The sequence below is a fragment of the Copadichromis virginalis genome, linkage group LG17 (genome assembly GCF_057382275.1).
Source record: "Copadichromis virginalis isolate Kocher_CV1m ecotype Utaka linkage group LG17, C_Virginalis_male_GT1.1, whole genome shotgun sequence".
NCBI classification, from domain to species: domain Eukaryota; kingdom Metazoa; phylum Chordata; class Actinopteri; order Cichliformes; family Cichlidae; genus Copadichromis; species Copadichromis virginalis.
The window spans coordinates 35,211,582-35,233,763 of NC_140634.1; the positions used below are offsets into that span (position 1 = coordinate 35,211,582).

The 22,182-nt window shown below is 39.4% G+C and overlaps 1 protein-coding gene across 1 annotated transcript; it reads left to right on the plus strand.

The window, feature by feature from the left end:
• Positions 1–640: 640 nt before the first annotated feature.
• Positions 641–6,812, plus strand: LOC146689823 (uncharacterized). The gene is made up of 10 exons (XM_085437208.1): positions 641–1,084; positions 2,151–2,363; positions 2,699–2,834; positions 3,307–3,845; positions 4,384–4,700; positions 4,821–5,002; positions 5,110–5,282; positions 5,386–5,469; positions 5,578–5,792; positions 5,927–6,812. The coding sequence occupies exons 1-10, from the start codon at positions 780–782 to the stop codon at positions 6,181–6,183; spliced, it is 2,421 nt and encodes an 806-aa protein (XP_085293334.1). The 5' UTR covers positions 641–779; the 3' UTR covers positions 6,184–6,812.
• The last annotated feature ends 15,370 nt before the right edge of the window (positions 6,813–22,182 follow it).

The window sequence follows — 22,182 nt, forward strand, 5'->3', positions numbered from 1 at the left end:
ACTGAAAACAATACCTGATATAGATGTTATTTATCGTATGAGGGGCCGTACAAGCCAAAATTTATTCTTTCACTCTCACACACATACATTCTTCTTCCACACACATATATTTTCACTCTCACACACATACATTCTTCTTCCACACACATATATTTTCACTCTCACACACATACATTCTTCTTCCACACACATATATTTTCACTCTCACACACATATATTTTCACTCTCACACACATATATTTTCACTCTCACATACATATATTTTCACTCTCACACACATATATTTTCACTCTCACACATATACATTCTTCTTTCACACACATATATTTTCATTGTCACACACATACATTCTTCTTTCACATACATATACTTTCACTCTCACGTAGTTTTATTTTAATTTTTATATTTAGATATTTTTATTCTCATGTTTACACATATTTAACACACACATTGCAATATTATGCTCTCTTATACATGTATTTTAATCTACATATTTACACATTTGCACTCTAACATACATGCATTTTCATTTATGCATTCCTACATTTTGCTCTCATTTACATGCATTCAAAATGCATTTAATCTTACAAATAATATATGTATGTAAGAAGAGAATGCATACATATCTGAAGAAAATATATGTATGCAAGAGAATAATGTATGTGAATGAAAGAGTATAGTGGAAACGGAAGGAGTTTAATGGAAACGGAAGGCTGGGTGTCTGTACCGCTGTGATTGGCTGAGAAGCACGCGCGGGTCACTTTCAAGTGTCTGACAGCATGGAGGGGGGAGAAGAAACTGGAGTTCTTCAGCAAGCTGTCGGGTTGTTAAGAAATATTTTATCATCTCCTGAAACGGTCACATCGTTGTCCTCGTCACTTGATCGAGATGGGACGGGCTCAACTGCACCCAGTGTTACCCACAGCACGGTGGAAAGTGAGATGAGGGAACTTTTTAGACCAGCTAACACCCGGGTATCTTCAACGAGTCAAGTAGCTACACGGAGTTCGACTGGAGTGGGGCAGTCTTTGCGATATCAGACCCAAAAACACTTTGGCAACTGGAACTGCAGATCAAGGAAAAGGTAAGAACAAAACAGTTTGCCACTTAACTATACAACTGCGAAATACGAAATGTGCTTTGCTGATTTAGCAACGCACTTTTTTACCCTTATAAATTTTTAGCCCTAGCTAATTTATTCAGCAGCATCCACATTAAAAACAGTAAAGACCGTGGCATTTATTTCAATATTAGTGGCTGTTTGTACTTGTGACCCGAGTGTAAGTTGATGCTTACTTTAAGATTACTTTATTAAATCTTCTTTATTAATGTGGGAGGTGGTAGCTACATTAGCCTGCTAAATAAAAGGTTGGGTTAATTTTCTTGTTGTTTTTGTTTAGTTTTGTATTTATTTATTTATTTATTTATTTATTTATTTATTTATTTTTTGGGGTAGAATTTTAATCTTGCTAGAAGACATCAATCCAACTCTGTGTTGTGAGTGGATCAATATCTGTACCACTGTAGAGGTAGATAAACATGGATGCCAAGTCATGCCTTCAGTCCAGTTTCTACAGTGTATGAAATAAGAAAAAAAGAAATATGATCGGTGTCTTTTTTGTTCTTTAGTCAAAGTAAAAAGTAATAGCAAATGTTTCTTTGTATGCCTCTTTGTAGAGCAGTAAAAAAAATCCTTATGCATTGTACTATATATTTATTTATTTATTTATTTATTTAATTCAAGCGTCAGTGAATTAAAATGGTCAAACCCCAAAACATTTTCTATTTTACGTACATTTTCCATTTTTTTTCAAAGGCAATTTATAGGCATGCTATTACTTTATGCATTTTTTTTCTTTCAAATTATGTTTCTGTTATTTGTGTTTGCTATTATACTCAACTCTTACATGCACAAGCAACTTTAAACATATTCAAGTGGGCTAAATGGCTAGCTGCGATACTGTTTTTTTTAAAATATAAACTGTGTAACATTTTATTTTATTCATAAAAGCTTACCAACAGTTTAACGTGTAAGCTGGTCACTACCAAGTGACATTAGCAACTTTCTTAAGGAACTGATAGTGTCTAAGTATAGGTAAATAAAACAAAAGATACATAAATCTGAATATAGTTTCTGTTTTGTTTTATAGGGCCAAGACACATTATCATGATACTTTCAACAAAGATGTCATCCTTCTTCCACGGCCATCAAGCAGTGTTGTTGTCAAGCATCGCACAAAACAACATTTACATGAACAAGGGCATATATTGAATGGATTTGAATTCCAAAAATCCTGGGACCAGAAAACTGTCTCTGAACAAATAAGGGACGCCTTTGGAGATAAACTTTCTATTGATGTAAGGTAGGTTGTGCTAGCAGTCGAAACCTAATGCGACACAGCTTTTGTCAGTAGTCTTTTCGATATCTAGGCATTTCAAAGCTTTACATAACGATTTAAGTCAGAGAACAGGTAGACATGAATCAGTAAACTAAAATAAAAGAACCAAATCAGTTATCCTTTCTTGAACACTCCATTTTTGGCATACTTTTTTGACATTTGTATAAAGTTTACTTCTGTTACTACTGGTTTCAGTCTGATTCAAAGAGGAAAACAAGATTAGCTCTAAAAAAGTTATTGGAACATTTTTGCTGTTTTGGATTTTAAACATTTTACAACTTACTGTAACTGTTTTCCAGCCTGGAGTTTCTGATGGCTTGTGGCAACAGACTGATTGCGCCCAAACTGCGAGCAGGACAGGAGCTGGATGCAAATCTCATACATAAAATTTATAAATCGAAAGCCCTATACATCAGACCATCAAAACCAATTTTGGTACGTTATTTGACTTTTGAATGAATCTACATAGCACTGTACAGTAATAATATGAAGACCAGAAATTGGTGCATAAACAACCTTTGAACTTTCTCATGTCTGTTCTTTTTAAACTTGCCTTTCACCTTTTGTAGTTGGATAGAATAGTACCAAGTTAATGTTCCTTTTTTAAAATGTTAATCCTAAGCTCTGGTATTGACTAAATTTACAGCTGCTCTGTTGGACTGTTTGTGAATTATAGAACGTAAGACTACTGCTGTTCAGGAGATGTGTTACAATTTTGTCTGCCTAGTATGTAAAAGTAATTGTGAGAAAGATCTATTAACTCTTGAAATTTCTCACCCTATGGTAGCTGGGATAGGCTCCAACCACCCCACCTCTGATAAGAATAAGCAGAAGAGGATGGATATATGGTATTTAATGTTCAAATTCAATATATGTGAATTATTATAATTATTATTTTATTTCTAAGGATGATATTACAAGCTACAGCAGTGAGGAAAACTGTGAAGAAAACCCTGTTTCATCAAGGCAGCTGCGCTCATCATCTTCAGACAGTTTTGCCAGTTCAACAGCTGCCTTCCAACCAATCTCTGCTCCGACGCAATCTCCTGCCTCATCAGTTTGTAATGGAACATTATTAACGGAAACTCCTGCCTTGACCCATGAAAGTAGTATCTCACACAAGTACAGCAGCGCTTCAACAAACATTTCCTTCAGCCAGTTACCAGTGTCTTCATTGGAAATCTACCCTTCCACTAGTCAGCCTTCTACCTCATCATCTGTATCTTTAAGTGATCCAGTTCTGGTCCTGACGTGCCGAAATACCTCAAGCTCACCCTACCAGACCAGGAATCCAGAGAATCATTGTTCAGCATTACCCTCTACATCAACACACAGTCAATCTGTAAACTACGATAACTACCTTTCAATCATGACTCCACTATCTGACATGTCTTCTGATGATGAGGAACTTAACCAGGCTATACTAGCAAGCCTGCAGAGCGAAAGGTTAGTTTCAAATACAAATGTTTTACAGTAGCCAATTAAACACACCATATTTGTTGCAATCCAATACTGTAACCAGTGTTGTGAAGGAGTGTAATCCATCCTCAGATATTTATATGCATATATGATATTTATATTTGCTGTTAACAAAACAGTTTTTTGAATAATGTCTACAGAATCAAATGATAATGCTGTAATGCTGGCAAATTTTATTTTATTTGAAATAGGCAGCGAATTTTTAACAGCCTATCTGACAATGAAATGAAATTTACTTATTGTGCATTGAAACTATTTTTCTTTGCTCCAGTGCTTTCTAGTTCTCCGAAACATATAAACAATATAAAAAGCCACTGAGCAATATACTCCTTTGTACATTTTGCTTATGATTATGATAATTTCCTTTGGTGATTGATAAAGTATGCTGATTCTGATTTTGACAAAACTTTGTATGTCCTTGTAGCCCTTGTATGTGAATGTTTTTACTGATGTTCTTTTCAATATTTTTTTCTTTTTTTTTCTTTTCTTTTTTCTAATCCTACAGGACTTCAAGTTGTTTGGTATCAGCAAAAGATATTTTGGAGGAACTTTCTGCAAAAGTAAACCAACAGAAGAAATGCAAGTTCAACATTAATAGATCAACAGTCCTGGATGGAGCAATTAGAGGTTTTAAACGAGCGACATATGATCCATGCCACACAATTTCTGTCAGGTTTTCTGACGATATGGGAGTACCTGAAGAGGCTGTTGACTTGGGTGGACCAAGAAAAGAATTTCTAAGACTTCTGATCGAAGCTTTGCCCCTGTCTCCAATGTTTGAGGGTGAAGAAGGTAAAATGAACTTGGCGCTTGATAGTGCTGGTATGTATTGATTTTAAGCTGATATCCCTGGAGTAATGCAATAAAAAAATCATTTTTATAAAGTTCTTGTCAAGCGCTTTCATGCATCTATTGACATGTAATGTTTTTCATTATTTCTAGCCATGAGGGAGGACAGGTACTTCATTGCAGGCAGAGCCATTGCAGTAAGCCTTGTACATGGTGGTCCACCAGCAGGCTTTCTGTCCCCAACACTCTTCTCTTGCCTTGTTGATGGCCCAGATTTGGCTAAACCAGTTTTAGAAGATGTTGCCGATAGTGACCTGCGTGAAAAAATTAAAAGGGTAAAACTGATTTGTCAGTTGTTGGATAATGTTTTAGTATTGTGTGCATTTCGTTCTACTCCATGTATTAATTGGGGCCCATTAATTTTTTATTTTTTTATTTGAAGGTTAAAGAGTGTAAATCCTTTGAAGATCTGATAGTAGCAACTGAGCCACTTCAGGAATACTTAGCCAATGCTGGCTGCCTGAGGCCGCTACGGAGGCTGGAAGACAAGGATCTGCTTATACATGACATTATCATGTTCCAAGTAATACACAGAGTCCGTGGTCCATTTGAAAGGTATGTATGTATGTATGTATTTATTGTTGTCCAATAAGTAACTCAAACCCATGCTGATTGCCTTGTATTCTGGGAATTTTGTGTGACATTTCTTTATGTGTAGGTACACCATGCCTCCAAAGGTGACAGCATCACATGAAAAATGCAGATTTGGGATATACACTTTTGATGATGTGAATAATCTGAAGTAAAAATTATTGTATATATAAATTCATATGTTTTAGATTATACTTCTTGGATCCATTCATTTTTGATGTGATTTGTGATTTTAAAGGTAATTCTGATTATCATTTAGATTTCAGGATGGACTACGGACACTTGAGGTGCTGGACAAAATCCAAGATCACCCAGAGAGTTTTCGCACCCTTCTATGCTGGTCACCTTCAGTGCTTACAGCTGACCTTCTTGACAGCCTCTTTACCATCCGCCTTTCTCCAGCTGGGAGCAATAAAAGGCAGGCTGAAGCAGTTGTCATTAGTTTCTGGAGAGACTACCTAACAGATGCAGAAGGTAAATTTAGCGTTTTAAGCATTGTGTTCAATTTATAATGCAGTGCATCTTTTCATTGAATCAGTTAAAAGTAGAAATGCTTGCTGTGTTTTTTGTCTTTAATGCCATTTTTGACAGTATTGCTTTTCCTTTAGATCAAGACGGAACACAGAAGCTGGGGACAATTCTTGCCTTCGCCACTGGAGCCAACACTGTTCCACCAATTGGCTTCTCTCCACAACCGTCCATTGAATTTCTTCACCAAGAGCCAGATGCACAAACCATGTCTAAACTACCCATTGCAAACACGTGCATCAATTGTTTAAAGTTACCACTTCATACCTCTTACAAAGACTTTCAGGAGAATATGGACTTTGCATTAGGTAATACACATGGTTTTGGAATAGCTTAATTCCTGGTCAGGTTAGTATGCTAATCTGAGTTTTGCACTCAGTTAAATTAATGAGTGTCAACCATTAAGTAATTCTAAGAGAGGGGGGGGGGGGGGTGTTTTGAATATCATTGCATTTTCTTTCCCAGAAATCAAACAAATGTTCAAAATGTTCCACCTAAAACACCAATTAACACGCTTGAGACCAAGCTGAATTTACTTTATGTTGCCATATTTCATATGTCACCCACCTATTTTGTGATTGGAGGCTCTGTTTTTGCATTGACCTTTTAACAAATGTTCATTTGCTTCAAGTCTTTTTGCTTGTCAGGGTACCATTCTACAAGTATACAATAGTTATATATACTAACATAATTCAATAATAATTTTTTCATTGCATTAATTTATGTGCATTGTGATTATTTTTGTTTTCTAGGTTTGTACTTGTTTGTTGCTTTTATTCTCTGGTGTTCTTCAATATTGTTTATCTGACACTTCTATTCTATTTGATCAGTGATCCATGTTTGATGTATTGACTGTATGACTGTATTAATGTTAATGTTATCAGTTTGAGTCATCTTGTTCCAAGACAATACATCTGGTGATTGTGATGACCAAAAACCTCAATAAAATGTGGTTGCACAAATTTATTTTTTCTTTTAACAAGGTGTTTTAAAACAAAACATGGTTGTAAAATCTCAACACACTCACATAATACAACTCATAAATTCTTTAAAATTGTATACAAACCGTAAACATGCATGTAAAGGTTGATAGTAGCATTCTTGAAATTTAAAGCTGTGACTAAACTTCTAATAATACTGAACTAACAACAGTCTTGGGACTGTATTCTTTTTAAGCTGCACAACCACAATTACAGTAAATGAAATTTCTCCAGAGGCCTTGTTGATATTTTAGGATTGTCTCTCAAGAAAACGAACAAGGTTGCAAAATAAATCTATACCGTTATTGCCATCATCTTCAAATGGATCAAAGGTCTGTTGAAGTGTAACCATCATGGTGTCACTGATGGAAATGTTAATTGATGGAACAACGACATTATTGTTTGTCTCCAGCTCTGGCAGTGGTCTGCATTCATCAATACCAAAGTCATTTTCACAAATACCATTCATATTTGGGTTATGTATTCCTGCATTGTTGATAATGCCCCTTTGCCACAGCTGAAGAGGGTTTTGCCCTCCTTGTGTTGAAAGTCCATGGTTATTCCACTGGTTCTGAAATTCTGTGGCAGCTCTTTGAATACGTGGCAAATATATATAATGAAGACAAAATAAATGGACCTCATTAAGTGAATCTAATACACCATGCTCCTCCATAAAATTGAAAAGATTAACAAAATGATATGAGACCACTCGATTTAATTCTGCCCATAATCGCTCAATTCTTTGATTATGCACAGACCTGCCAGTGATAACACTATGCCTGTTCAGTCCTTGCCTGTAAAGCATGAAACGGGCAACACCAGTGTTTTCTAGTCCATGATCACATCTCACGCTGGATGGCATTCCAAAGTTCTGAACACCAACCATGAACAGTGACAAAACACTTGATGCCCTGTTGTTATCTAAACACGCAAGGTAGATGATGGTTCTACTGAAACCATCCACACAGCCATGGAACACCATCCTCCATCTCACAAGTTTGTGGTTTCCATCTATATGCCTATAGAAAAATGAAATAAGTAGAAGTTATGTATGGGGAAACTATGACATGGTCAAGGATATGCACACGTTTGAGTAAATAAAACAATGAGTTATTTTGCTTTAGATAATCCATTTCGCTATAGACTTAGAATCAGGACTGTTTTTCTGTTAGAATTTTCTCACCATAACTGATTGGGGAAAGGAACACTGTACAGTCGTCGACGTATTGCATTGCGTCTTCTGAGGGAACGTCCAAAGGGCTCAATTTCTTGTAGACTTTGTCTTACACGCCACCTTTGGATTCGTAACCCACGTGATCTCAAGCTGCCATGCACATATCGTTCACCTGCATTTGTGGTATACTGAAGGATTTCCCTAACAACCCTGTTCAGGTTTTCATCGGATAATGTTGCATAAGTCAGTGGCTCAATGCCAAGGTCCTCTCTGTGCCTGTACAGAGTACGGGAGCTAACCCCTAAGCATGTTGCAATGCTTTGCCAGTTCATTCCAAGAGATACTAAATGAGATATTTGCTCTCTTGAAATGCTGTATCGCGGTCGACCTTGAGAGCAAGTCATGAGAGGTGGAGGTAGCAAGACAAGTCTGTTCTCAGATGTAGTTCCTTGTCTGGTTTCATAAGCAGTCAGTAAAAAAATTAGCCATCCATTTAAGGACTGTAATGTATTCACTGCTTCTCTATTTCTTGCATCGTCAACAAATCTTGAGATGGACAAAATTCCAGATAAGGTTTGAATGTGATCACCAAGTTCTCTATGGAGCCTCTGACGAACAAAAGAATCTGTAGCTTCTCTTTGAATTTGTTCCAAACATTCTAATACATTATTTAAAAAAGTTCTAATGTCATTTTCATTACTACTTACTCGACAAATTAACTGCAATACTAGCAAAGAAAGCAGGACAACTTTGAACAGCTTCATTGCTTGGTTCTTCTGGTTTAGGTCTGGGTATGTCAAGTAAGTTCTCCAAGTGTATTACATTTCCTGGTTTAAGAATAACTTCCTGCTTAAAGGATTAACTTCCTGTGTTAGGAAATGCAGATGTGAATGTCAGAGTGTATGTATGCAAGGGTAAAGGATAAACACTGGGATTGTATGTGTATATGAGTATAGGAGTACAAATATATATGTGTTGAAAGGTAAAGGGTATGTATATATATGTATGACTAGAAAGGGCTGCACCTGCAAGGAGAATAAATATATGTCAACATAAAAATATGTAGCATTAAGAAAAATAGAATACATGTGTGTGAAAGGAAGATTAATGGATTTATGTGAGAGTGAATATACATGGATATGAATTAAGAATAAAGGTGTGCGAGATGACAATATATGTATGTGAGAGTGAAAATATATGTATGTATGTGAGAGTGACAATACATGTGCATGAAAGAAGAATATATGTATGTGAGAGTGAAAGTATATGTGTGTGAAAGAAGAATATATGTATGTGAGAGTGAAAGTATATGTGCATGAAAGAAGAATATATGTATGTGAGAGTAAAAATATATGTGTGTGAAAGAAGAATATATGTATGTGAGAGTCAAAGTATGAATTTTGGCTTGTACGGCCCCTCATATTATCGCCTATTACAACACTTTCAAATAGGTGATATTTTAGCTGCTTAATCCTCCAAAAAAGGGAAGAAGATGCATATGGCAAAATCTGAAATCTGAAAAAAAAACAAAAACCAAAACCTTGGAAAATTCTAGTGTATAACCTTGTTAATTGAAAATAACCTAATAATAAAGTCCTGGTAGTGCTCCTTAGCTGATGTGAGCCTTTGTGATGGAAAACTATAGACACTAAAAACGGTTGTTAAGTCTCCAAGCTGCAGTCGGAGCAGGAGTCTACATTTATATCAAGTATAATTTATGATGTTTTTATGGGAAACATCTTGATCACTATTACTCTTTTTGATGAGACAGAAGAAAGCTAGTTCCACCTATACGAAGGTTTTAATAAATACAAAGCCAACAGGAAGTTAGCATATTAGCAGTAAAGCTAATGTGCTAACTTCCTGTTGGGTCTGTACTTATTCATTCTGTATAGTGGTAACACTCTTCTGACTAAGCCAGACCATTTAGGGTATTTCTCTGAAATGTAAAGTCTAAATGACTCACATAATTCATCATGCTTTCCAACAGCTCTTATTGTGGTTTTTTTTTTTTTTTTTGCTTATTACAGGTACATTAGTCGTTTTGTCCTTCTTTTTTTCCTCTTACACCCATTTCCATTTTGCTACATGTTTCTTTTGCCTTCTTTCTTAATTGGAATCTTTTTCCAGAATAAACTGAGAGCAAATTTAGACATAACTCAAGAATATGACAGAAAACAAATGGAAGCTGTCCTCCTATATGTACCAGCTAATGTACGGCCTTCTTCTCCACTCTGTGGTTGCGAATCATCCGCTGCCACTAAGTGACAGACTGCGCCTGGTCTGCTCGGTGGGAGGAAGAGCTGAGACAGATACTCATATCTCACTGCCTGCCAGCCACACCGCAGGAGTCATCTGCTGTAATAGGCTTGAGCCACACACATGTTGAAGAGAAGCCTATCCACGTGCATTCGAGCCACATATGGATGCACAAAGTGGACATGAAAACATGCTACACCTGCACACAGCGCAAACACATGCAAAGTTGCAAGTAAAAGATAGAGCCTGGATGCCATACATGTATGCTAAACAAGTGCATGTATGACATACACACACACAACATTTAAAACACTGATAGGTGAATTAAACAACATCAATAATTTGTTTACAATGCCCTGCTCTGCTGGGAAACCATTCATGTGCATGTTACTTTGACATGACCCTTGGAGCAATGCCGCTGTTAGGCAGAAATATACCCTCCACACGGCCCAGCTTGAGGAACACAATAAAGGATCCAAGGCATTGAGATATGGCTTTCAAACTCCTAATGCAGGATGGTCCAGAACACCTCATAGCACCTATATCTGTGCCCGAATATGCCAGAGCTGTTTTGGTGACATGACAAGGACAAGGACCTCAGGAATTCGCATGATAAGGTGGGGCCAGGTTTCACAATGAACACACCCGAAACTCTGGCTGATTGGGACCCACACCCAGTTTCACACCTTGGCTCAGGCGATTAGAGGATCATCAGGGGGTCCTTTTGTCCCTCTGTGGGGGGTTACTCCCACTAGGTTTATATCTGGGACTCTCCACCATTTGACCTTAGAACTGAAGAAGCTTCTCGGATGAGAGGTGAAACGTCTTCAAGCAACTTAAAGAAGTCCAGACGCTTTTCTTTGCAAGCTCCTTTGACGACAAGGACCTTCACAATACCAGACATGTTGTGACTGATCAGAGCACTTATAAATTCCCACTCCATAGGAGATGTCTAGCGTAATACGATTTAGTCACACACTACTGTGACTGCTGCAGTGTTAGCCCATATGGATGGATCACAGTATGAAAAGGACTCAAATTTAGATCTGGAACGTTAAGATCTGTTTATACAGACATCAAACCTGGCACGTGCCACTGAGCTAATGGACGCTACCAAAGTTAAAGGTATCTGTGAAGTCGGCTGAGCAGTCCATCACCTATTTGATGTTTGCACATGTAGAACATAAAAGCAATTATCAGATGAGCTTTTCTCATTATTTTTTGACCACTTCTATTTCAAAAGAGGTTGTGCACAAAATGATTGAAAGTGTTGCCACCCCCAGTGCAAGGTGGAGGCTGAATCACTTGATGAAGCCAACAGAACCACACCATCTGCAAAACGCAGAAACAGCATCCTAAGACCACTGAACCTGACATCCTCCCCACCCAGAAATTATGTCCATAAACTATATATATGTGTGTGGAGAGAGAGAAAGAGAGAGAGAGAGAGCTCGGTCAGTCTCACAAAAACACACATAAAATAAAGTGCATGTCATTCTTTTATTCCACATTTGCTGTTACAACAAGAGTAGATTTAGCTGAGCAAAGTAATAAAGAGACAGAGCAATGAATAGGTAAGACTGAAAGGAGAGATTATTCATGACCGCTTTACGAGCAAAGCGTCACTGATATTTCTAGCTTTGGTAGTTTGGTACAGGGCACTGCTGCTACTTAATGAGACAATGTAGCATGTCTGAGGCCACATTGGAATTAATATTAAGGCATCTTCAAAATGGATGTAGCGACTATTTCTCTCACTTGTCCTTGAAAACTAAGATGCAGTTGGAGTAATGTTTCACTGTAAAAAAGCTGATTATCAAATATTTTTGGCACACGAGCAATTTTGACTAATTGTTTTAAGAAGGGACAAAGATAAAAACAGCTTTTTCCCCCTAAATCTGTGATTCATCCAATGGGAAAACTCTTCTCTCCAGTACTTTGGTATACAGTCGCTAGAGACTTTCTGATCTGCCCTCTCAGAAACTGGAATAACGATCTGAATTTGCCACTCCAAATGCATTGTTCCCAAGGGGCAGCCATACAACCACCAGAGCCTTAATGGATTTGGGGCAAATTTTATCCACTCCAGGACCCCAGACACTGGAGTTTTCTTAACTACCTGACATGTGAGTCACCCAGCCGCATCTATAAAATATGTATTGAGAAGATCCTCAAAGTACTGCATCTATTGCCTGACTGAATCCTATCTTATTGCTTCATCCTGGTCATGGATCACCAGACTATCTCTTTATCCTCATGAGGATGTTCAAGGGTGTGTGGGGGTTTGACCAACCAGAATACATGCATTTTCTGGACTTAGAGAAGGATTTCAATCACATCCCTCGCATGTCCTCTGGGGAGTCCTTCAGGAGGATGGGGTATTAGGTTCATTGTTACTTGCTTTTCAGTTGATGTAAAACCATAGTAAGTGCTTGGTTGGCATTACTAGCAAAAGGCCAGACTAATTCCTGGTGTGTGCTTGACTCTGCGAGCACTGTCCTTTGTCTCCAATTCTGTCAACTACTTTTATGGACATAATTTCTGGGTGGGGAGGATATCAGGTTCAGTGGTCTTAGGATGCTGTTTCTGCATTTTGCAGATGGTGTGGTACTGTTGGCTTCATCAAGTGATTCAACCTCCACCTTGCACTGGCGTGGTTTGCAGGGAAGCATGAGGCGACTGGAATGGGAATTAGCACCTCCACCTCCATAGTTCTCAACTAGAAAAAAGTGAAGTGGCTACTGTAAATCAGTTATAACTGACTTCCCCAACTGGAGAAATTTAAGTATCTCAGTGTCTTGCTCATGAGTGAAGGGAGCGTAGAGTGTTTGCAGTGATGCAGATGATGCATTGCTGTGGTAAAGAGAGAGAAAAACCTCAAAGTGACGCTTTCTGTTTACTGGTTGAACTACATTCAGCGCCTACGCTCACCCATGGTCACAAACTGTGGGTACTGATTGAGAGAACGACACTGTGGATACAGAGGTGTGGACTCGAGTCACATGACTTGGACTCGAGTCAGACTCGAGTCATTAATTTTATGACTTTAGACTTGACTTGAAAAAATGTTCTAAGACTTGTGACTTGACTTGGACTTTTACACTATTAACTTGGGACTTGAATTGGACTTGAACCGATTTACTTGAAAAGACTTGATATTTTACCCCAAATATAAAATTTAACATGCATATTATCAGTGTTGGGGAGTAACGGAATACATGTACCGCCGTTACGTATTTAGAATACAAAATATGAGTAACTGTATTCCGTTACAGTTACCGTTTAAAAAGGTGGTATTCAGAATACAGTTACTTTGTTGAAATAAATGGAATACACTGGGGTACTTTCCTGTTTCATTTTGTCGCGGGTCAGGACTGTTTGGGTTTTGTTTGACAGCTACGTTCTTTTGTTCCAGGCGGCAGCGTTACGGTTGCCATGGTTACAGGGCGACGCTCTCTCTCTCTCTGCGACTGTGTGTTTCCTGGGTGAGAGAGCGCCTTTTCGTTGTTGTTGTTGTTGTGCTAAGCTAACAGGCAGAATGCTACAAGCATAGCTCTAAAGAATGTAGCATCATGTTCAGTGTAGTCCGTGCTGCATGGACTGCCATACACGTTATGTGTCTGTGAGCGCTAGGAGGGAGAAAAAGGGGAGTGGAAAGGTACGAGCAGTCATCGAGCAAAAACGGGAGCTGGAAGCATGTAAATATAATAATAACCACTGCAGCCAAGAAGACAGCCTGACGAGCCCAGTTGTAAGTAAGCTATTAAGACTCGACTGTACACTGTGTTCGTGTTTTCCTCCGAAAACAACAAGTTCCGTTGGAGCAGCCTTTCAACGCCTCTCTCTGTCTGTCGCAAGAAAAGTTGACCCACACAACAAAGTAGAGCTATTTTTCGGCTACCAGCCGACAGGGACCCCGCCGTATTATGCTGGGCTTACACTGTGCGATTTTTTCAGTCGCGCGATTCAGCTCCTGCTCAAACTGTACGATTGACTCGCAGGGGTTAGAAGTTCATAGGTCACGATGCAGGGTCTCACACTATACGGCCCGATGCTCTGATGCGACCTGAGTGCTCACACTGTGCGTCCTTAAAAATGAAGGTTATAACAGAAATTCTGTCGCTCGCTCTCCCTCTCCGTCTTTCACTCACACAGACACACCATCACCATCAACTTTGCTAAATTGCTAATGAAAAACATTGGTCAGGCAGCTGTGATTGAGCAGCAGTGTCGATCCAACTATTTTCACGGTTGTTGTGGTCGTGATAATTTTGTGAGGCCACATCGAAAGGGCTCGGATGGTTCTACAGGTTGTGCCTCCCTCGCTTGTGTCCAGATCACACGCTGCACTGCCGTGCTACGCCGTCTTTTTCGCTGACATTTGTGTTTGCGCGTGCGCAGTGTGGCAAACTGCGGTGACACCCTCACGACCAAGCGATTGATGATCGGGAGCTGGTCGTGAGGTGTCAATCGCTTCTCGTTACCCCACGTATACTACACGATGCACAACGCACGATGAAGGCCAAAATCGGGCCGATCGCCAAAACGATCGCACGACTCAAAAATCGGCTCAAAATGGGCCAAAAATCGCACAGTGTGAGCCCAGCATTAGTCAGAGGTCCCTTTACTACAGTTCGGAGTCGCGGACCTTCAGGTAATAGTAATAAATCACACAGCAATAGTACATTCACGTTGTTGTAAAAAGCATGATAATATTGTAGCGGGTCAGGGCTGTTCGGGGTTCTGCTTGTACAGTTATGTTTTGTGTATGTTGCCATGGTGACGGGTGACGCCCTCTCGCTGCGACGGTGTGTCCTTCCGGGGTCAGAGGGCGCCCTATGTGTGTTGTGGTTGCCACGCTGAGCAGTTAGCTAGTGGCAGTGTGTTCTTCTGCAAATGTTATAAACGGCTGTGCTCCCTGGCTAGCTCACGGGAAGCAAGACCAAACGATACCTCCGTCTCCTCCTTGTCTGAACTCGCCACAATATATTAAGTAATCCAAAGTATTCAGAATACGTTACTGTCATTGAGTAACGTAACGGAATAGGTTACAGAATACATTTTGGGGCATGTATTCTGTATTCTGTAATGGAATACATTTTAAAAGTAACCTTCCCAACACTGCATATTATATAGAGATTGAAAATGTGACGTCATTCACGGGTAGAACCGCAAAGGATTCTGGGAACTCGTGGCAAGCGGTACTAACGCACGCAGGCTTTCAATTAAAATCAGTTATACAGCGATAAAAAGAAACACAAAAATGTCAAGAAGCTGTTGTATTATTAACTGCAATAGCCGGTCGCATGACAGCCACGGGAAGCCGACGGGTAAAGAGATCGGTTGTTATCGGATTACGTCGTTGAAGAGAAATTGTTCGAGCCATGTTTCCGAAGTAACAGACGCGACGGATGGCCTGGATTGCAGCCATTCAAAGGTCAAATATAACGTCCCAGAACCCTCCAGCTCACAGGTTAATGCTCCAAGCATTTACACGAAGGTCAGTGTTTTTTAGTAGTTAATGCGTCATTTTCATAACATAATTGGTGATATAGGTTACAAGCAAGTCTGGCGCTGAACAGAAATTGTCGCGCTATGCTCCTTTATTTATTGTGCATAAATAGTGAATTGTCCTGACACAATATTGCGTTTCGCTTCTGTTATTATGGTACATTGACAAAAACATATACTTTTATTCACAGGATAAAACAGGTTTTTTGTATCACTAATTGCCCAGTACGATTACAGCATACAATATTATTGTCACTGCTACATTTCTGTGATGGGTACCAGAAATTATTTCCACTACTAATTAATTACCGTTGAGCTCAAAGGTCCTATTAATAAACGGTTAAGGAATGTGTATTTATGACGACAATTTGTGAGACTGGTAAACTTATGATATGTACGATGGTCTTTCGTTCTACACGGTGCATTTCAAGGTCCTGCACCCATCCGTCGGTAAACTGTACCTGGGCTTGTTGCAGTGACCTGAAGTTACTAAACTTCATGAGTGTATGCACTCACTCCAAGAACCGTATGATTATAAATATGCATATAAATATGCTAAGATGAGATAGCTGACTTCATCTAACTAGCAAATGTTGTCCAGGCTACGTTGGTGATACAGTTTTTTTTTTAATGTGTATGATATTTTTGTCATGCGATTTTAAAGCCGGTCCTACAACCGCATCCAAGAATAACATGCAGCTTATCTCAGAACTGTCGGTGAAAATTATTCTTGGAGCTAGGTTTAATTGAGCTGCATTTTAAAGAGGTGCAATTTCACAATTTGTGTATATTTTCTAAGTTCACTATTTTGTCATGTGTTGAGAAAAACACAGATTTTAAAATTACATGGTCTAATATTTACATTTAGCATAACTGCAACATTATTTTTTCGTTTTTTTTTTTTAAAGACTCGAAAGGACTTGAAATTCAAAGTTTCAGACTTGTGACTTGATTCGGACTTTTACACCAGTGACTTGAGACTCGACTCTGACTTGCCTGACATTACTTGAGACTTGACTTGAGACTTGAGGATAAAGACTTGAGACTTACTTGAGACTTGCAAAACAATGACTTGGTCCCACCTCTGTGTGGATATAAGTGAAGAAAATGAGCTTCCTCTGAAAGGTGCCTGGATAGAGACAGAGACAGGAGAGGTAGAGCGAAAAGTCTTCTAAGAAGGGCTCAGAGTAGAACTGCTACTCCTACACGTGATACATGATACAGTGCAAGAGAATCATCTAGACCAGGGGTCGGCAACCCTGGGCACGCGTGCCACAGCTGGCACGCTAAGGGTTAACTGATGGCAGGAGTCCGACACAGTGAATTAATCTGAGCAGGTGCATTAAAAAATAAATGGCCGGGCCAGCGGTGCACATCGCAAATCAGCTCGCATAGACACATTAGTTGTGCCGCTTCTTAATGACAGTATTTTAGCTAACAACCCCAACTACCAGATTCAGCTTGTAATTGGCTAAAAATAACTTAGCCTACCGGTTAGAGGGACGTTGTTAGCTTTCCACATTCCAACACTTCAAATGCTTCAGCAGCTGTCCGCTCAGCACAGCATCGGCAATAGGGAAATACACGAATACATCCGTAGACTCGAGACAGAATTCACAATGCATTTTTGGGACTTTCAGGTGTATTGACCAATGTTTTCTTTTCTGATCAAACCAGAAAGCTTTAATGAGCAGCTGGATTTGTTTCACATTAACTGGTTGGACACAGAGGACATCAAAATGCAGCTGATTGAACTGAAAAGCTCGACTGTGTGGGGGTCAAAGTTTGCAGCTGGAATCCACAGCTGTGCGTGTTCATGGAGCTGCATGTTCACCTGCTGGACATCACTACCTGAAAAGGTTAACTGCCTTCAGAACATTGCAGAGGCCTTATTGACAGTATTTGGCTCTACATATCTGTGTGAGCAGATTTTCTCTCACATGAGTCCTCAGGTCTGAATGCTGGACACTCGGAGACCTGTGTCTCTGAGTGGGAGACCAGAGATCACATTAACATATTTGTCTCTGTATTAACAAATATGCCATATTGGCCCAGTTTATTTTTCTTATCATTCTTGTGAGGAGACCATAAATAGCATTTGTATTTTCTGTTGTACAGTTCATTTGCTGTTATGGATAAAAAGTCTTTTTTGGTTCAAAATAGCTGATAACTATTCGCTGATAGCTGCCAACATCTGCAAGCATATGTAATTCTCTAAAGTTTATATATAATTCTATAAACCAAAAAAGAATATAGTGTGTAACTGTTAATATAGAGCGTTAGAAAAATTTATTGCTAATTCAATCAAATGGCACACTGACTTCTGAGGAAGTTTTAGATGGCACATATCATCAGAAAGGTTGCCGACCCCTGATCTAGACTATATCATTATGAATATGTAACTGAAGAAATATACTCCCATTGCACACGGGGGAACTTGTAGTCATCCAGATGTACACTAAGAGCTTGTTGAACACATGAACCAACACTAACAGAGTAAATTTTAACCCTGTAAAAATAACGGTAAAAAAATTAGCTTGGGAAAAAACAACTCTTAGCCTTGACCTTATAAAATGGACTAAAACACAAAAAAGGTCAAAGTCCTGACTTAAAACATACCACAGTAACCCCTTTTTTAATAAACCACAAACTATGATTGGCTAAAGGTCAAGGGTTTGGATTTTGGCCATTGTTATGGCTTTCTGACCTCAGGTCAGCCTCAGGAAAGAAAAGCTTATTCTTTGCTCTTTATTCAGAATATAAATTAGTTAGTTAATTTTCTGTTTCAATCATACTTTAATATTTCTCATCTTTTCTTTTAACATGCATGTTTCACTCTCTGTCTCTAGAGCCCTGCTCCCCTTCCTATATGAAGCATTGAAGTTTTAATCATCATTTTGAAAAATACATTGTACCATGTCCCTATAGAGAATCTGGGTCATTACACATTGTTATACACGCATAGAGAAACACACACAGTCCTGACACAAGGCTTAAGGCTAATAGTAACCTTTCTCAAATGGTTCTGGGTAACTGAAAAAGTTTACTGAAAACAAATTCTTGCAGAAGTGTTTTAATCTAAACTCAAATCTTTGGAATTTCTCCAATTATTATAATGTTTTTGTATCAAAATATGAACTTAAAAAAAAACAAAACAGGTTTTCCACAGCAACTCACCCATGAAGTGGGAGACTGTGCAAAGCCAAAGGATGGAGTTGCAATGTGCTGAGGTTCTTAGTGTCACAATCGCCCTGCAGAGTTTCAAACTTCCTCTGGCATTAACATCAGCACCAATACTGTACACCAGTAGCTTCATGGTGTGGGTTTCCATCACTGAGCAGCTCTTGTGGATGTTATGTGTAAGTGGTCCAGTATTTTTGCCCATGTAGTGTAAATCCAATCACTGATCCAATCAATCCAATCCCAAGAGAAGGGTTGAGTGATGAGGGGATTTTATCTGCTGAAGTTCTAAGCTATAAACACATTTGATCCCGAAAGCCAGAAGCTCTTATGCACAGTATCCTCGAAAAAAATACTCAGATGTTGTGGTCATGGAGAAGGTGGAGGTCTAAAGGTTCACCGACTCAGCTGAGTACAAAATCAATGTGGTGCCATAATTCATGCTGAAAAACACAAAAATGTGGGACCATAATTAGTGATCTTTGTGCTAATTAACTTGGGTTATTACTGTAGGTAATTTTTAAGGCTTTAAGAGGCTCCAGCACCATTGTGGGGCAAAGGATACCTTTGATTGCTCAGTGGTGAAGAGGTAAACAAAAAGAAAGAGGGAGAGTTTCAAATAAATGTATTTTATTTCTTTTCTTTATGCAGCACTTTCCCCCCTTCAAGTATGCCTTTTTAGAGCAGTAATAAAAACAAATTATTTCCAATGTACTACTACTACTTTCTGTCATACCCTGACCTTGGGCTTTTTTGTTCAACATGGGGTGAAATGAAATCAAAGAACATGAAAGGAACTGCAGTTTTCCTCTCTCTCTGCTTATTGTTGTCCTCAGATAACCCTACATTTAGCGATTCTGATAGTCCGTAAGTGCACATGTATACAATATATATCCAACATTTGATGCACACGTTTAAGCTGAAGCACTAAAAGGTCTGCTTTTATGAGTGCTTTCATATTTTATTACATACAATATTGACTATATTAAGTAAAACTATTGCAGTTTCAAAGTGTGAAACTGCAAATTGTGGTATCGATGACGTAAATAGAGGGCCAGTGTTAGTGATATCAATATTGATACCAATACTTTAAACTCATAAAAAGCAACTTGTGGAATGGAGAGCAGTGTGTCATGATTTATGAGATGACTCATCATCAAATCAAAATATACTGCTTGAGGTATATTCTTTTCATTTCCCCAAATTTGTATTTATTTATTCCGATACAGAGACCGATGCTAGCACTGGCATCGATATGACTATCGATATTTGGATCGTTGCCCTCACTTCTAGTGGATACTTTTGGCTGAAACAGACTCTTTTCAAAACAATTCAGTTGTTTCAACTTTACTGATATGAAACTAGTGTAGCAAAGTGGCCAACATAGTTGCACATCTAACAAGCTTCAGATGATGGAAATTGCAGAGCGCAGTCACTGTTGTAAACCTGTGCAGTACAGCATGCAAAATGCGAGGAAAGGTTAAGGTAACTGCGTGCCCCGATGAAACAAAGAAACATACATGGCAGTAATAAATGGCAGTGTCACATTTATAAATGCATAAGCGAATCCCATTTGTGAGTGAACTTTGACATGTATGAAGCTGTGTGTTAGGGTGTGTCTGTCTCTGCAGTGTCTGGAGTTTGCTGTCTGGCTTGGCACTTTTCATTGAAATGACATTCCCTCTGCATGCTATGCCTATTTTGGTGTGTCTGCGACTCTGTTTGTGTGTGTGTGTGTGTTTGTGTGTGCGAGTGAGATGCGACAGGGACAAAGAGTTCACAGTGCTGCAGTGCTGTCTATCTCCTTCGCCACCCCATTGCCTCTCACACGTTCTGCCTCCCTCCTTCCATCCGCATCCATCTCTCTCTCTCACTCTCTCCCTCTGTCTCATCTCTACTTTTTTCCCTGTGAGTCGGTTTCCTTCCCCTTGAATGATCTCTCTGCATTTGTGGATGCAGTGCACCTCTCTCTCTCTATTTCACACACAGTTTGGGGCTGATGTACTGTCTGTATGCAGCCTCCTGCTGCTCTATGTTAAAACGATTGCTAAATTTCGTCAGTCTGAGGACAATTCCTCTGTACTGCCGCAGAGTTTTTGGGTGCATTTACATCAAAATTGAGAAAAGTTGAGAAAATTTAGCTACCTCTGTCATTGCTACTTACCTCAAGCGTGCAGATATAATTGTCAGGCTCTCCTTTCTGTGTGCTCTTTGACATTTTATGATCTGTGTGCATGTGTGTGTCCATCTCTTTTATCCCTGCTGTTCTCCCCCCATTTATTTCATTTGACCTGTCTCTCTTTTCCTCACACTCTCCCCTGCTCTGTCTCCCTTTTTTCCTCTTCATCTGTTGGCAGCACATCAGATCCTCCCACATTGTCTGCGCGCACGTGTCACTGTGTATACTTTACTCTCTGTCTGTCTGTGTGAGTGTGTTTGTGTGTCTTTGAGACCGTTTGATGAATCTCCCCCTTTTTTTAAGCTGTGGGGTCTTCCGCTGAAGGAGACACTTGACGTGCGTGAGGCTATTTGGCGCTGGTGCCTGCTTGTCATGTGCAGTGTAGGACTCTGCATGGTCTGTCATGCTCTGTAACCCCATATGCATTTATCTTAAATGTGTGTTATATTTCTGTAACATAAACAGCTTGTACCCAGATGTGTTTTTAGGTGTGTGTGTGTGTGTGTGTGTGTGTGTGTGTGTGTGTGTGTGTGTGTGTGTGTGTCTAGTGACGGAAGCAGACAGTGCAAACGTGACTCAAGTGTCGGGAACGCATAGTTCAGACTACTGCGCTATCCCTCCCTCTTTCCGGCTGTCTCTCATCTCCCTCCCTTCTTGTATCCCTCCTTCCTTTCCTTCTTCTCTGCTTCTTTTCTGCTCTTTACTTTCATCCCTCCATCTCTCATTTCCCTTTCTTTTTATTGCTTTTCCTTCTCTTTTCCTCCTTCATTCTTCCTCCTAATTCCCCTTTACTTCCTCTCCTCCATCCAGCTGTCTGCACTTCCGTCCCCCCATGTTTCCTCTTTTCTTCCCTGCTTGTCGTCCCTTCCCCTTTTCCTCCTCTCTCTCTCTGCCTCCCCCTTTGTCTTCCCCTCCGTTGCTTCGTCTGCGGCGACCCATCAGACGTCGATGAATAATTCAGACTGTGTTGCACTGCAGGCTTTCCCCCTCTCCGCCCCTTTGCCTATTTTCCTCTTTCCTTGCAACTGCATCATCCCTCCTTCCTCTCTTTCC